The sequence below is a fragment of the Sparus aurata genome, chromosome 6 (genome assembly GCF_900880675.1).
Source record: "Sparus aurata chromosome 6, fSpaAur1.1, whole genome shotgun sequence".
In the NCBI taxonomy this organism is placed as follows: domain Eukaryota; kingdom Metazoa; phylum Chordata; class Actinopteri; order Spariformes; family Sparidae; genus Sparus; species Sparus aurata.
The window spans coordinates 38,235,525-38,248,540 of NC_044192.1; the positions used below are offsets into that span (position 1 = coordinate 38,235,525).

At 39.2% G+C, this 13,016-nt stretch overlaps 1 protein-coding gene across 1 annotated transcript in view; it reads right to left on the reverse strand.

Annotated features, from left to right (window-relative positions):
- LOC115583391 (calcium-dependent secretion activator 1-like) overlaps positions 1-13,016 on the reverse strand; it is a 243,925-nt gene that overhangs the window by 26,788 nt on the left and 204,121 nt on the right. Inside the window, exons 13-14 of the mRNA XM_030420176.1 lie at positions 9,774-9,910; positions 8,253-8,440 (exon numbers count right to left, since the gene is read on the reverse strand). Of these exons, the coding sequence (XP_030276036.1) occupies positions 8,253-8,440; positions 9,774-9,910 (325 nt within the window). The remainder of the gene's footprint in view (positions 1-8,252; positions 8,441-9,773; positions 9,911-13,016) is intronic.

Here is a 13,016-nt window from a genome sequence, read left to right on the forward strand (position 1 = left end):
ACTAAACAGTAAGTTTGTAATAGAAATCTGATGACACAAGTAACATGAATACACACTGGTAGTGAACACACCTTTAAACAACCACCACTGTTGATGAAATATATATCTCACTCTGTCACAAATGTCCACAGATCAGCTAATATCTTAAAGTGTTATTCACATTACATTTGTTATAGCAACAGATGACCAAATGAAATGCACAGTTACCTTGAGGAACTGGATTTCTCTGGATTTGAACAAAGGTCTAGTTGTTTTTAAACATTTTGATGTACAATTACTACATTATACATATTATTGTTATAGAATACCCCCACCCCCCCCCCCAGAAAAAAACAAAAAAACCTAATGAATCTGAATGACAGGCCTGCAAGTTTATAGTTTGCAAAATTATAGTTTACATCACATAGGCTGTGCTCAGCTGAAATTCAAACTAATGTAATCAAGACACCCTGGACCTCAGCTCTGAGAGGTCCAGGGTGAATATTCTTGAGTCATATTCTTCAGGCATAGCAATTACAGCTTTTCAAGCAGTGTGTTTGTGTGTGTGTGTGTGTGTGTGTGTGTGTGTGTGTGTGTGTGTGTGTGTGTGTGTGTGTGTGTGTGTGTGTGTGTGTGTGTGTGTGTGTGTGTGTGTGTGTGTGTGTGTCCGATGCGTTTATCATTTGTGACATGGTTGGGTCTGGGTGGAGTGTGAGCAGAGTGCATGTGACAGAAGAGGCGCTGGACTGGTGGCCATGACAGCATGATGAGAAGCAGGAGACATGACACTGCCACCCCCCCATCCTCCTCCCCAACCCATTTGACATGTCATTTCAACAGACAGTGAGAAACTCTGTGTGTGTTTGTGCTGGTGGGGGGGATATACTTGCTGAACTGCTCTTTGGGTGCATGTGTTTGTTATGTTTCAAGCAGTAACAATTTTCTAAGCATCAGCGATCATCTCAAACATACTGTTATCAGTGTTCATGGACATTTGAACAGACACGTGCACTGTCTCACAGCCACCTGTCGCCTCTGCTGCCGATGTCCTGAAGCTGAGGAGGAAAAGACTGAGAGTCTGTTTACTGGTTGCTTTGACACAGTAAGTCTAAACTGAATTGGGAAAGAAAGCTTCTAGGTTGTCAGCACTTGCTGCATGGAACAATCTACAGAAGGAACTTAAACTTCAGAATATTGCACCACCTAACAGCTTTAAAAATATGGTGAAATCCATTGAGTCATGTGTAAATGTTTTATCTAATCCTTTTAGTGTGTTTTTTAAGTTAACTTAGTATTGCAACTTTGTTGCTGCCATTCTTAAAAGAAATATGTGACCTCAGTGGGACTAATCTGGTTGAATAAAGGCTAAATACAATTGAAAGAAATGTACACAATACAAGAAATTTGAAGTTCCTGCGTTTTGGAGTTTGTCTGGGACAGGAAGTAAAAAACTTTGTCAAACTTGGGTAACAACCAGCCTCCATATCATTAGCTGCTGACCTGAGGTCTCTGCCTCTCTTTGATCGTGGATATCTGCCACTTTAACACTACAAGAGAATGAGGCTGGTTGTTGAGATAAGATAAAGATTATAGTCCTCATGGGTAAAATTTATTATTATTTTTTTTTATTTATGTTGTTTATTTCGGGCATGTCAATTCATAAACATCACATTTCATCATTGTTCAAATAATACAATACACATGGCCGAAAGGGAAAAGCGGGAGAAGCCAAAGCTTATCAAGTCCCGCCCCCATTACCCACAGGATAAAATCTTCATCCTGATCTTTTCTTGTCTTTTGCATTTTACATTTTCTTTTCTTTTTTTTTTTTTTTTTTTTTTTTACCTAACAACTTCTTTTGTTATGACCTTTGATAACCTAAGTTATCTCACATTGTTGATACACATTATAACAACATCCTGCTATGTACAACTGGCATTGGCCTTGGACCATACAATTTTCTCAGGTTCAACTTATTGTTTGGGTACAGAATGGTATTTGTTATGCTCACATGCCGTCTCAACACAGTGTCTGCACAGTGTCTGTTGATTCGTGCCTCTGATCAACGATTGAATGTACATACTTTTTCTTGAAGCCACTTAGTGTTGCTGATTTTTTGACATCATCTTCTAGCACATTCCATTGTTAAACACCTTTGACCGATAAAGAAAAGGATTTTAACGTAGTTCGTACTTTACTTTGCCTGAAAATCATGTTCCCTGTGAGATTGTCTCTCTCCTCTCTGTCTAGGAAGAGTATTTGCAAATTATGAGGGAGGCTTTTGTTAGCAGCCTTGTACATCATTTGTAGTGTGCGATAGTTTATTAAGTCATATAGTTTAAGTATTCTTGATTCAATAAATAACTGATTTGTGTGTGCCCTATAGTTGGCATAATGTAAGATTCTCAAAGCTCTTTTTTGGAGTATTAACAAAGGCTGTGTGGAGCCTTTATATGTGTGTCCCCACACCTCTGCACAGTATTGCAGGTGTGGAGAGACGGGTGCACAGTACAACAGATGAAGTGCTTTTTGATTTAATATTTTTTGTGCTTTCCAGAGTATGGACACACTCCTGGCCAACTTCCTTTTTAGCTGTCTTATGTGTGGCTTCCAACTTAACATGTCGTCGATGATTACTCCCAGTACTTTGTTCTCATGTACCCTTTCAATATTCACTCCGTTTACTTGAATGTTAGTACTGTTGTTGCAGCCTTTTTTCCCATATAGCATGTATTTAGTTTTCTCAAGATTTAATGATAATTTATTTATATTAAACCACACATGAAGTTTGGCCATTTCGTGATTTACTGTTTCCACAAGTTGGTTCAAGTCAGTCCCAGAACAGAAAATATTTGTATCATCTGCGAATAATATTAATTTCAGAATATTTGACACTTTGCATATATCATTTATATATAGTATAAACAGCTTTGGACCCAAAACTGACCCCTGTGGGACCCCACAGACTATGTCAAAGCTAGTCGATGTGTTATCACCCATTTTGACATATTGGGATCTCTTGTGTAGATAGCTCTTGACCCACTGCAGTGCTACACCTCTAATGCCATATCTCTCCAGTTTAGCTATTAAAATATCATGATTAACGGTGTCAAATGCTTTTTTCAGGTCTATGAAAATTCCTATTGAATGTTGTATTTGGTCAATAGCGTCAGTAATGATTTCCACAGACTCAGTTAGAGCAAAAGCAGTCGAGTGGTTCCTTCTGAATCCATATTGGCTGTCATATAGCAATTTGTGGTTGTTGATGAAGTTATCTAGCCTATTGTTGAATAGTTTCTCTAGGATTTTCGACAGTTGTGGCAGTATTGAGATTGGTCTGTAATTAGTAAACTCGTGTGTGTCACCATTCTTAAACAGTGGCACAACTTTGGCAACTTTCATTTTAGTGGGAAATATCCCAGTTTGAAATGACAGATTAAAAATGTATATCAGAGGTGAAATAATTCCATCTAATACTAAAATCTGTTTACACCAAAATTAAAACTGCTAATATAAAAAGTGAAAGGTAAACAATACAATCACATAAGAGGCACATAGTACAGGTACAGCCTCCAAGGTGAGCAACTCTGACCATTAGCCGTTAGTGCCTTATTTTAATAAGCTATTTGTTGTTTGTCATTGTCTTTGATTTGTGGCTGGTGATTGTTTGATTTAGAATAACGTATTGGTATGTACAAGACTGACACTAAAATTGGAGAAGCATTGTCATAAAAAAATTCACAGTGGAAAAGTGTCTCACCTCTCACATTGTGACAGAAAATGAAAGAGGAAAATTTCACACTAATTAAGTCCTGCGGGGCTCTCTCTTCTTTTTTTTTTTTCCAACCGCACATTGTTTCTTGGCAGCTTCCTCATGTTTGCTTGACCTCATGACCTTACAGCTCCGACGACAACAGCAAGCAAATGAGCCATCAGTGACAGACAGACGGCAGGGCCAGTAACACTTTCACATCTACTTCAATGTGCAGTGGACAATCTCATTAAGTCCTTAAAGTAGATTATCATGTAATGTGTTGCTTTAGAAATCTACTGAAAATTCTATTTTAAGCATGCTGCAATCCTCGATTGGTTATTTACAGAATGTATTCTTATTTTGTACATTTAATTTATGGATCGATTAGTCTACAGCTGAAATGATTGCGTTAACAATTTGTCAACTGTCAGAAAATGAATTCTAAATTTTAATTTCAAATTCCCTGGTTTAATCTTATTAAACCAATTGATAATTATAACATATTTAATAAAAACTAATTAAAATCAAATTAAGGTTAAAAAGTATTTTCAAAAAATAAGACATTTAAATTGGGATATAAACTGACTTTGAGATATTAGCAGAAGTAGAATTTGTAAAATGCTGCATCTAAAATAGCATGAACCCATCCTTAGATTTAATAAATGACTGAATTAATTGTTTGCTCATTAGTTTGACAATATGTTTTAACTTCAACTCCAGCTGTACATGATAAATTTAAAATCATGCAGATTCTTACTGTTTTGGTTGCGTTTCACTCTCCATGAAGCATAATCTGTAGCTGTATAAGCTGTCATATGCTTCAGTTCGATTTTAAATATATATCGGTGCTTAACAAACATTTAAATGTAATCATTCATTATTCAATCTCATAACAAATAAAGAGCAGCTGATATTTTTATATGATTATTTGAAGCCATTTCTGAACAAACCGATCTAAAAGAAGTCGACATTTAGCTGGACTGAAGTCAAATCTTGACACTTGAGCTGGCGACTGGGCAACCGAGTCCAACTTAGTGCACCAACACCTCCAGGCCAGCAGGCTATTAGGAGGCAGGGGTTGGGGTGGGGTGGGGTGGGGTGTGTGCGTGCGTGTGTCTGTGTGTATGTGTGTGTGGGTGGGTGGGGGTGGGGTGGGGGGTATGGGGGCTGGGGTTCTGGATGAGGTGGGGTGGGGGGGTCTGGATGAGGTGTGTGCAGTGGGGCACATGCAGCAGCATTGGCAGCGGAGACATTCGGCCATCACACATGACAACCTGTCAACCTGTCATGCCTTGACCTCCAGGCATGATGGCTGGACTGGCAGAGCAGGTCTTTGTTTGATGTTTGTGGATGTGCATGTGTAGATTTACAGGGTTGATTATTTAGGATTCTATGGCGAGAAAAATTACATTTAGATGTATGTTTACAAGTATGAATATCTAAAGTCAATATTGATAATAAACTGTGCTGAACTCTGACTGCTGGCAGCAGAAAACAACTGTTTGATGCCCAGGTTTAAACCAAACTACTCCTTACATGCGCCAATTTTTTTTTTCACAAAAAAAAAAGAGTGATCAGCCTCCACATGTCTCTCTCCACAGATTACAGTCAAACTACTTTTCTTGTCATATTTGTCTTCAACAGTGTTTCTCTCTCTTTTATTTTCTCTCTTTCTCTTGGAGGGAGTGTCCATCTGTCCATGCAGATCAGAAAAGGCCTCAGTCCTCAGTCACTGTTTGTCAGCAGGAGAGAGGGAAGGATGGATGGCTAGATGGGTAGATGGATGGAAAGAGGACGGGGTTAGTTGGAGGGATTGGGGGGACGGGGAGGGGGGCACTGACAGACAGCCATCCCCGACCTCTGCCCTCAGTGCTAGAGTGGCCCTCGTCTATATTTGTTAGGCTTCATCCACAGACGGCTGACTGTGATGTTGACAGATTTGATGTCCGCAAACATCATAGCAGATTAGATAAGAGGTAAATACTGCAACTTAGATAACAGGGTACATAGTATTGTAAAAGCCAAATGACTCCTGTGTCACATACTACAGATACTTCAGTAAATGACACCGTTTGATCTCTGACTGACTACTCCACTAAAACAGAGTTTAAGCGTATGCTACTGTACCTGATTAGGTTTTACACCAGAGTCACCCTTGTTTCTGATAATTTGATTTTATTTGATTTGAGCACTACCTAGCCGCTGACAGGGCTTCTCATAAGCCATGCTGGTGATATACTCCATAATCCTTTATTTTCGCTGACACTTCTCCACACTTCTGAATTGTATTGGACGATTTCATTTTATGGATGATGATCAGAGGAAATTTGAATAATTTAAGCCCTATAGAAGATATGTAGCACAAATGTCCATAGATCAGCTAATATCTTAAAGTTTTATTCACATTACATTTTGAGTCATGCTTTGACTTCCCTCTTCACTCTCTGACACTCCCAGAAGTTATAGCAACAGACGACCAAATGAAATGCACCGTTACCTTGAGGAACTGGATTTCTCTGGATTTGAACATTGCTGTTAACATCTGAGATAATGTAAGTGCATGACTCAACAACATATAGAACAAAGGTCTAGTTGTTTTTAAACATTTTGATGTAGAATACATTACCCCCATTTGAATGACAGGCCTGCAAGTTTATTAATGCAAAATCATAGTTTACACCACATAGGCTGGGCTCAGCTGAATTCAAACAAATGTAATCAAGACATACTGGACCTCAGCTCTGAGACTCAGGGTATTCTTGAGTCATATTCTTCAGGCATAGCAATTACAGCAGGTGTGTGTGTGTGTGTGTGTGTGTGTGTGTGTGTGTCTGTGTGATGATTAAAAAGCATCAGTAATAATGTGGAGGACTTATAAATAATAATTTACCAAAGCAGGGACCACTGGCAAAATACAACAATGCTGATGATACAATCAAAATACATTCAGTCAATATTTACTATACTAGCACAACTCAGTTAGTAAGGTCCCATTCAGACAGAATCAGAAGTAGTGGCAATTAGACCCAGGGTGGTGCCCCAGTATGAGAGTGTCATTCTCAGACCTATTTGTGTGATTTAAAGTTATGAACATTATGGTGACAGATCAGTTCTACTCTGCTGCTGATCTGCGGGTCATGACACTGCCATAGGAGGATTCGTATTTTAGCATTCAGGTCCTACAGTGATTGTCTGCATAGACAGATGCAGATAATCACTGAAAATGAAAAAAAAAGAAGATCAAATGTAAATGAAAAAAATAGGTAAACTGGAGCACATGGCCAAATTGAGGCAAGACACATAAAACATGTTGCACTCTTCTGTATTTTCTGTCATTGATGCTGCTAGTCTTATCACCAGCTCAATGTGATTGGCCACTGCAACATGATGTTAGATGGCATTTTTTCAAAGTTGATTCTGTTTTTTGTTGTCGCAGAAGACTGCATTATTTTCCGGCACCCCCTTCGTTTTAAACTGCTGCAGCCTAAACACACTACTCCCATTCAATGGCATGTGAGCCACCCCAGAGTCACATCATTCAGTCACTGTGTACATCTCCAATTTCACAGGATTGCTAAGAACAGCTATGGTGGACTACATCGACTCTTTATCCCACATTGGCAGCCAAACATGAATTGTTCTTGGACCACTGTTAATTTAATTTTGCATCCATAATGAAAATATTTTGTTTATTCCGTGGATAAGTTATTCAAAATGGTGGTTGTAAGTGTTTTTTGTTGGTCATTGATCACTATAACCCATGCCCCCTGTTGTGAACAGTGCTCTGTTCTAGACCAGCAATGTGTTGGTGCCACTCTGGAACTAGTTTTTCTGGCTGAGAGGCACTTTTTTGGCTGTCATAACGCATTGAACAGAGTAGGTACTGGCTCTAAACCAGCATCTGAACCGCCTTGGTCAAAAAGAGTGCATGTGGCCCCTGGCATGAAAAGGAGATATTTATATTCCCCTCTCAGTTAGACTTTACAGTACAGACTATGAGATGACTTACCTTCTGTTTCCTGAGAAAATTGGGGTTCTGGGGTCCTTTTTCCTCATGAACTCAATGATTTTGAGCTCTCTCTTAGCAGTTTGGGCAGGGAGCTCAGGGGCAGAGGGGAACAGGGCTTGTTCAAGTTCGGCCTCAGATACCGGCCAGTTTAACAACTCAGACAAACGCTGACTAGGTGTGATTGTGTGGAAGTGCAGGGTTTGGGGAACAGTGGAGGATGGTAATTGTGAAGGTGAACAAGGTAAAGAGGTTATAAAGGGAAGAAGAGACAAAAGAAAGAGGAAAAATTGAACATGCAAACAACTTGCACACTGAAAAAACATGCAAGAGGAAACAAGAGCCTAAAAGCATAAAAGATAGGGGAGTGGGGTGTCCCATTTGCATCATATATGTGGACCGGTTTGTTTGTCATTCATTTGTCTTTACTTACCTGCTCCATCTTTCGACAATACAAAATATATTTACGGGGCAAGTGAAGGACAAGGGACGGGTCAGTGATTTGATTTGTACCTGTTTCCATGGACGTGAGAGGCACAAAAGGCAAAGCTGTAGTGCAGCAGGGTGGGGTCAATCATGGCTCCATTCTCCGCCCTCTCGAGCAGATCACTCAGGTAACATAAATGCCGATGGCAGCCACGAACACCATAGCGTGCACAGTACTCGTCCAAGACAAACACTTGACCTGGACTAAACCAGCCCTGGGGAAACACATACACAAACACTGCTGTGTGACTCTTCACTGGCAACCTCAGAAGTATAGCCAAGTATACTCTTAATAATACTCATAGAAATATTATATGACTTTGTCTTGGTGTTTTCTGAGTATCTTTTATAAGACTGGACTGTGTAGACTGGTGCACAGAACTGCCTAGTTAAAAATTTTCTCCAGCTTCCATTTTCGAAAGACAGGAAAAACAAAATAGCTGCCACTTCCTGTTGACATATATTACAATTAAACAGTATGTTGAAATATATTTCTGAAAACAAATGCAGTAATATATTCTTGGATAATATTTGATCAGCGCATCCTGGTTTACACAGGCAGTATGTTAGCCAGGCAGCTCTTTCTCTTGATCTGACTTCCATAGTCTTTGTGCCCATGTGAATGCACAACAGCCCTAGATGCATCATCCTGTTGTCTTGGCAAATGAGCAAGGATATGTTTGTAGACAAAACATTGTCAGGAAGTCTACCATTGTTCATTTGCATGCACTACACCATGCTGTAATGATACAAATCTAGTTGAAACTCAGTAAAGTTTCCCTTTAAAGGCCCCATATTATGCTTATTTTAATCATTATTAAGTTCAGTCATTTATTTTGGGTGCCTACTTGAAAAATGTCCACATGTTTTAATGTTAAAAAAAACAACAACATTGTTTTTCTCATACTGTCCATTGCCGGCAGCACTTCTATTCACCCTCAATCTGATAATCCATTTTAGTCTTGTCCTTTCAAGGCCCTCCTCACAAACATCCCAGTCTGCTCTGATTGGTCAGCTGTCACAGAGGTGAGCAGGCCCTCATCTACTGTGTTTCAGATTCAGCTTGTGCTGGGTGTATGACTGTGGTGATTGTATTGTAGTGACATCACAACCTTACATAAGTCCTTTTGACTCATTTGAAGGCACAGTTTCTGAATGTGGGCTGTGCGCATTTGTCCATGCATTGCGCGTTTTGCGCCTATACCTGCTTTATATTGAAAAAGGACATTGAAACATTACATTTTGCAGTAGAGAACCTTTACGGTATGTTCAGAATGTGAAGTACATCTTCATCAGATTGTCCAAAAGCTGCTAGGTATCTTAAGCCAAAACATTATCTTTTCCTAACCCAAGTTGTTTTACCGCCTAAACCTAAGCACAGCATTGCCACAACATAACATTGGAAAAGTATCAGTATAAGTATACAGTATACTATACAATATTCATGGTTTGCAGAAATGTACAGTGCCAACATTTATTCTGAGGATTGGGCTGGTTTTACACAGTCTTAGACAGTCACGGTTGCATTGATATAAAGCCTTTCCTCACCAGGCAAGAGTAGGAGTCATTGAGTCTGTGGTCCAGAGTGAGGCGCTGCACCAGCTCAAACAGCGAGCCGTGGTCAAAGTTACAGGGGTTGGCTGAAATAAACTCATCCATGCCATGCTTCTGGGCTCGATCAGCATCTGTACACATTCACGCATCCAATTAGGAGACAAAAAAAGAGAGAGAGATAGAAATGGATGGCAAATGTCAGACCATGGTAGAATGATAATACTTTTATAATCTTTTATTACTAATAATATACATTTTTTTTTTTGCACTCACAAAAATGGAATCAGAACAAATTGTAAGTAATAATTACAAATAATATGAAGCGGCAACAATAAAACAATGCTGTACACATTTTTAGTATAGGGTATAGGGTAAGGGTTTGTTAACTACCAGATTAAGCCAAATAAAGTATTTATTCCAACTTTGCAAAATGTAATAATACACCAAAGTTATAAATTAATTTGATACAAGTTTTGGAAACTGCTCATAAATGTCACTTATATGCAACAGCACTCTGTGATCTATGAAAGTGATCACAACTTTGAAAATACTCCAATCAGTTAAAAGGTTATGTGTCCAGTATTGATTCTATTATAGCTCCTTCTTAAGTGTTGCCAGTTTTGACTCAATAGGCAGTGTAAAGTCAAGGTGGACAGGAGAGTTTTCCATGTAGCTTTCAGGAAGTGACTGCTGATCTTGAGGTTAAAGGTTTGTTCTGAGGTCATGTTCATTTTGTGTTCATACATATTCACATTTGTGTCTATACTTGTCAATTTGAATCAAAGCAAAAAAAAACATCTAAAACTTTTTTTCAGATTCAAGCTTGTTTTACATTGACATTCTATATATATTGATTTCCCAGTGAATGCTACTGAAATACTTGCAGTATATAGTTGGGACACAGTCAGAGCTTGTGAAAACCTGGAGGAAGGATTACAAACACTAACACTAACTAGCATTTTACTGCTGCCAGCTGTATAGGTGTACTCATAAACAGAAGGGTTAATTGTTTTGCCAACATCCATAATTTGTGGAGGAAGGTGCAATCATGGCATAACCCATTTAAGATTTAACCAACATCAGTCCTTCCATTTTCACATTATAGGTTGGCCAATCAAAATGCTGGTATAAAATAATGCAGCTTTTAATCGAGTACTACCACAAATCAGCTGGTAGCATAAACAATAACAATGCATCACAACAAATAAAGGACGATATCACAGTCACCAGAAATGTTTGAGATTTTCAAGATTTGGGGATTAACACTGTGAACAAATCTTGCTTAATGAGCAAAACCATTCAATATTGTCTTAGAGGAGTGATTACCTAAAAAAAAAAGTGGACAAACAATCACACAATAATCTACAAAGCATCTTCAAAAGATGTCTGCATTGATCTTATCTGAGTAATTTTACCATTGGTGTCATTAAAATTACATTGTTGTAGGCACTCAAAGGGGTGCAAGATTGCTGTGCAGCTGGATTGCCTTTACAAAACTAAAGATACCACCTCTCGGTGCTTTGGACACATCTACTGTCTTACAACACAGCCCCATGGTCCATAATGGTCCATGGGGGCCATTGTCCATAATTAATTATTGTCCTGATCATCTCAAAATAAGAAAAGGTTGTGGACAATTGATTGATCGCAAAACAGACAGCTTCAAATAAATTTCAACAAATAATTTGGCGGTTTGACTATTTTTCTATTTTTCTTTCATTTTGCAAAGTTACTTGGGGCTATAAGTCTGTACAAACCTGAAGTCTGGCTGCACCAGGCTTTGCTGAAGTGATAAGACAAGGGTGCACCTGATCTGTTTCCACTTTCTTAAGTCTAGAAATGACACGTCAATAGGTAACTAAATCATCTGCTGAAGATCTGCTCTTTACCAAGTCAAACACTGTTATTGGAGTGTTAGTGCTAGAGACAGGGAGTTTGACTGGCTCAGAGAAAAATAAAATCTGGGCACAATACATGAAAATAACTACAGCCCTATATATAGGGTGTCCTGTACGATACTCAGTTTTTGAGGGCGATAATGATATTATGGGGTAAAAACTTCAGATATCTATACATCGGCATATATAAATTACCATTTTGGCTGGTTCAAATAACATTTTTTGCAATGATCCTTCAAATGTGGCTTTTAAACACACACATGAATAAGTCTAAAAAAAAACTTTTCATGTGAATGCATACTGAACAACATCTGTGACCACACCAATGTATCCGTGATAGGCAGATGCTGAAGTGTTTAATCGGCTAATTAATGAAATCACCAAAAACCCACTAACCCATAGTAAAAAACCTTTGCTTTCAGGGCCCCCTGAAGTCTGGGGCCTTCAGGTATTTCCATGCTTTGCCCAGTTGGTAAACTAGACTTGTACACTAGCTAATTGTACCTGGTCACAGAGTATATATACTTGATAATTATTTTCATACAACCACATGGCTCAGTTACATCACTCTTAGTCCGCGTGCTACAGGCTTCACCTCATACAAGATAATAGCCTATCTGTGTAACATCGGCTTACACTGCCATTTTATTTGAGTGTATGAATTCTGTCCCATCGGTCAGAGAAAACCTGGGACTGGTGTGAATGAAGGTTATACTCAGCTACACAGCAATCAAGAGATTTGTCAGCCAACGTCCTCTTCACTGCCCAATGAAGGCACCCCAGCTGTCAATCAACAAACAAAACAAAGAGCGGGATGCTGGGAGCTGATTGTGTCCCCTCAACAAGTCCCCCTACCACCCTCCCCCAAAATTCTAAAAAGGTGACATTGTGGTGCCCCTTTGGTCTGTAGCTGGTGGCCTGTCAGGTCTGTTTGATTTGAGTGAGCTCGAGTGGAGGCGGGAGGGCTGGACAGTAACATGCAGTGACATTAGTCACCCCCGTCCGTCTGGGCTGGGGAAGGATGGCCCTGACAATGATTGATAGCTGCTATTCATTTATAGATCCAGAGGAGAGGAACTGGGAGGCAGCAGACACACTGCTGGTCCTGGGTTTGATGGTCACAACCATTTGAGGCTATATAGCATATGGCTTTTTGGTAGACTGACCATGAAACACATCTTTAAACTTGTGAAGATCTCAAACTGATGTTCGTATGTCTAGCCTCTCTCACCTACACCTCTGTATACCTTATTATGAATGTATAGCTGGTGTATTTTCAACACTGCTATATTGAGTTTTAAAAATGTGAGCTGGGCTTTTCTCCTAACTCAGCTTTGAT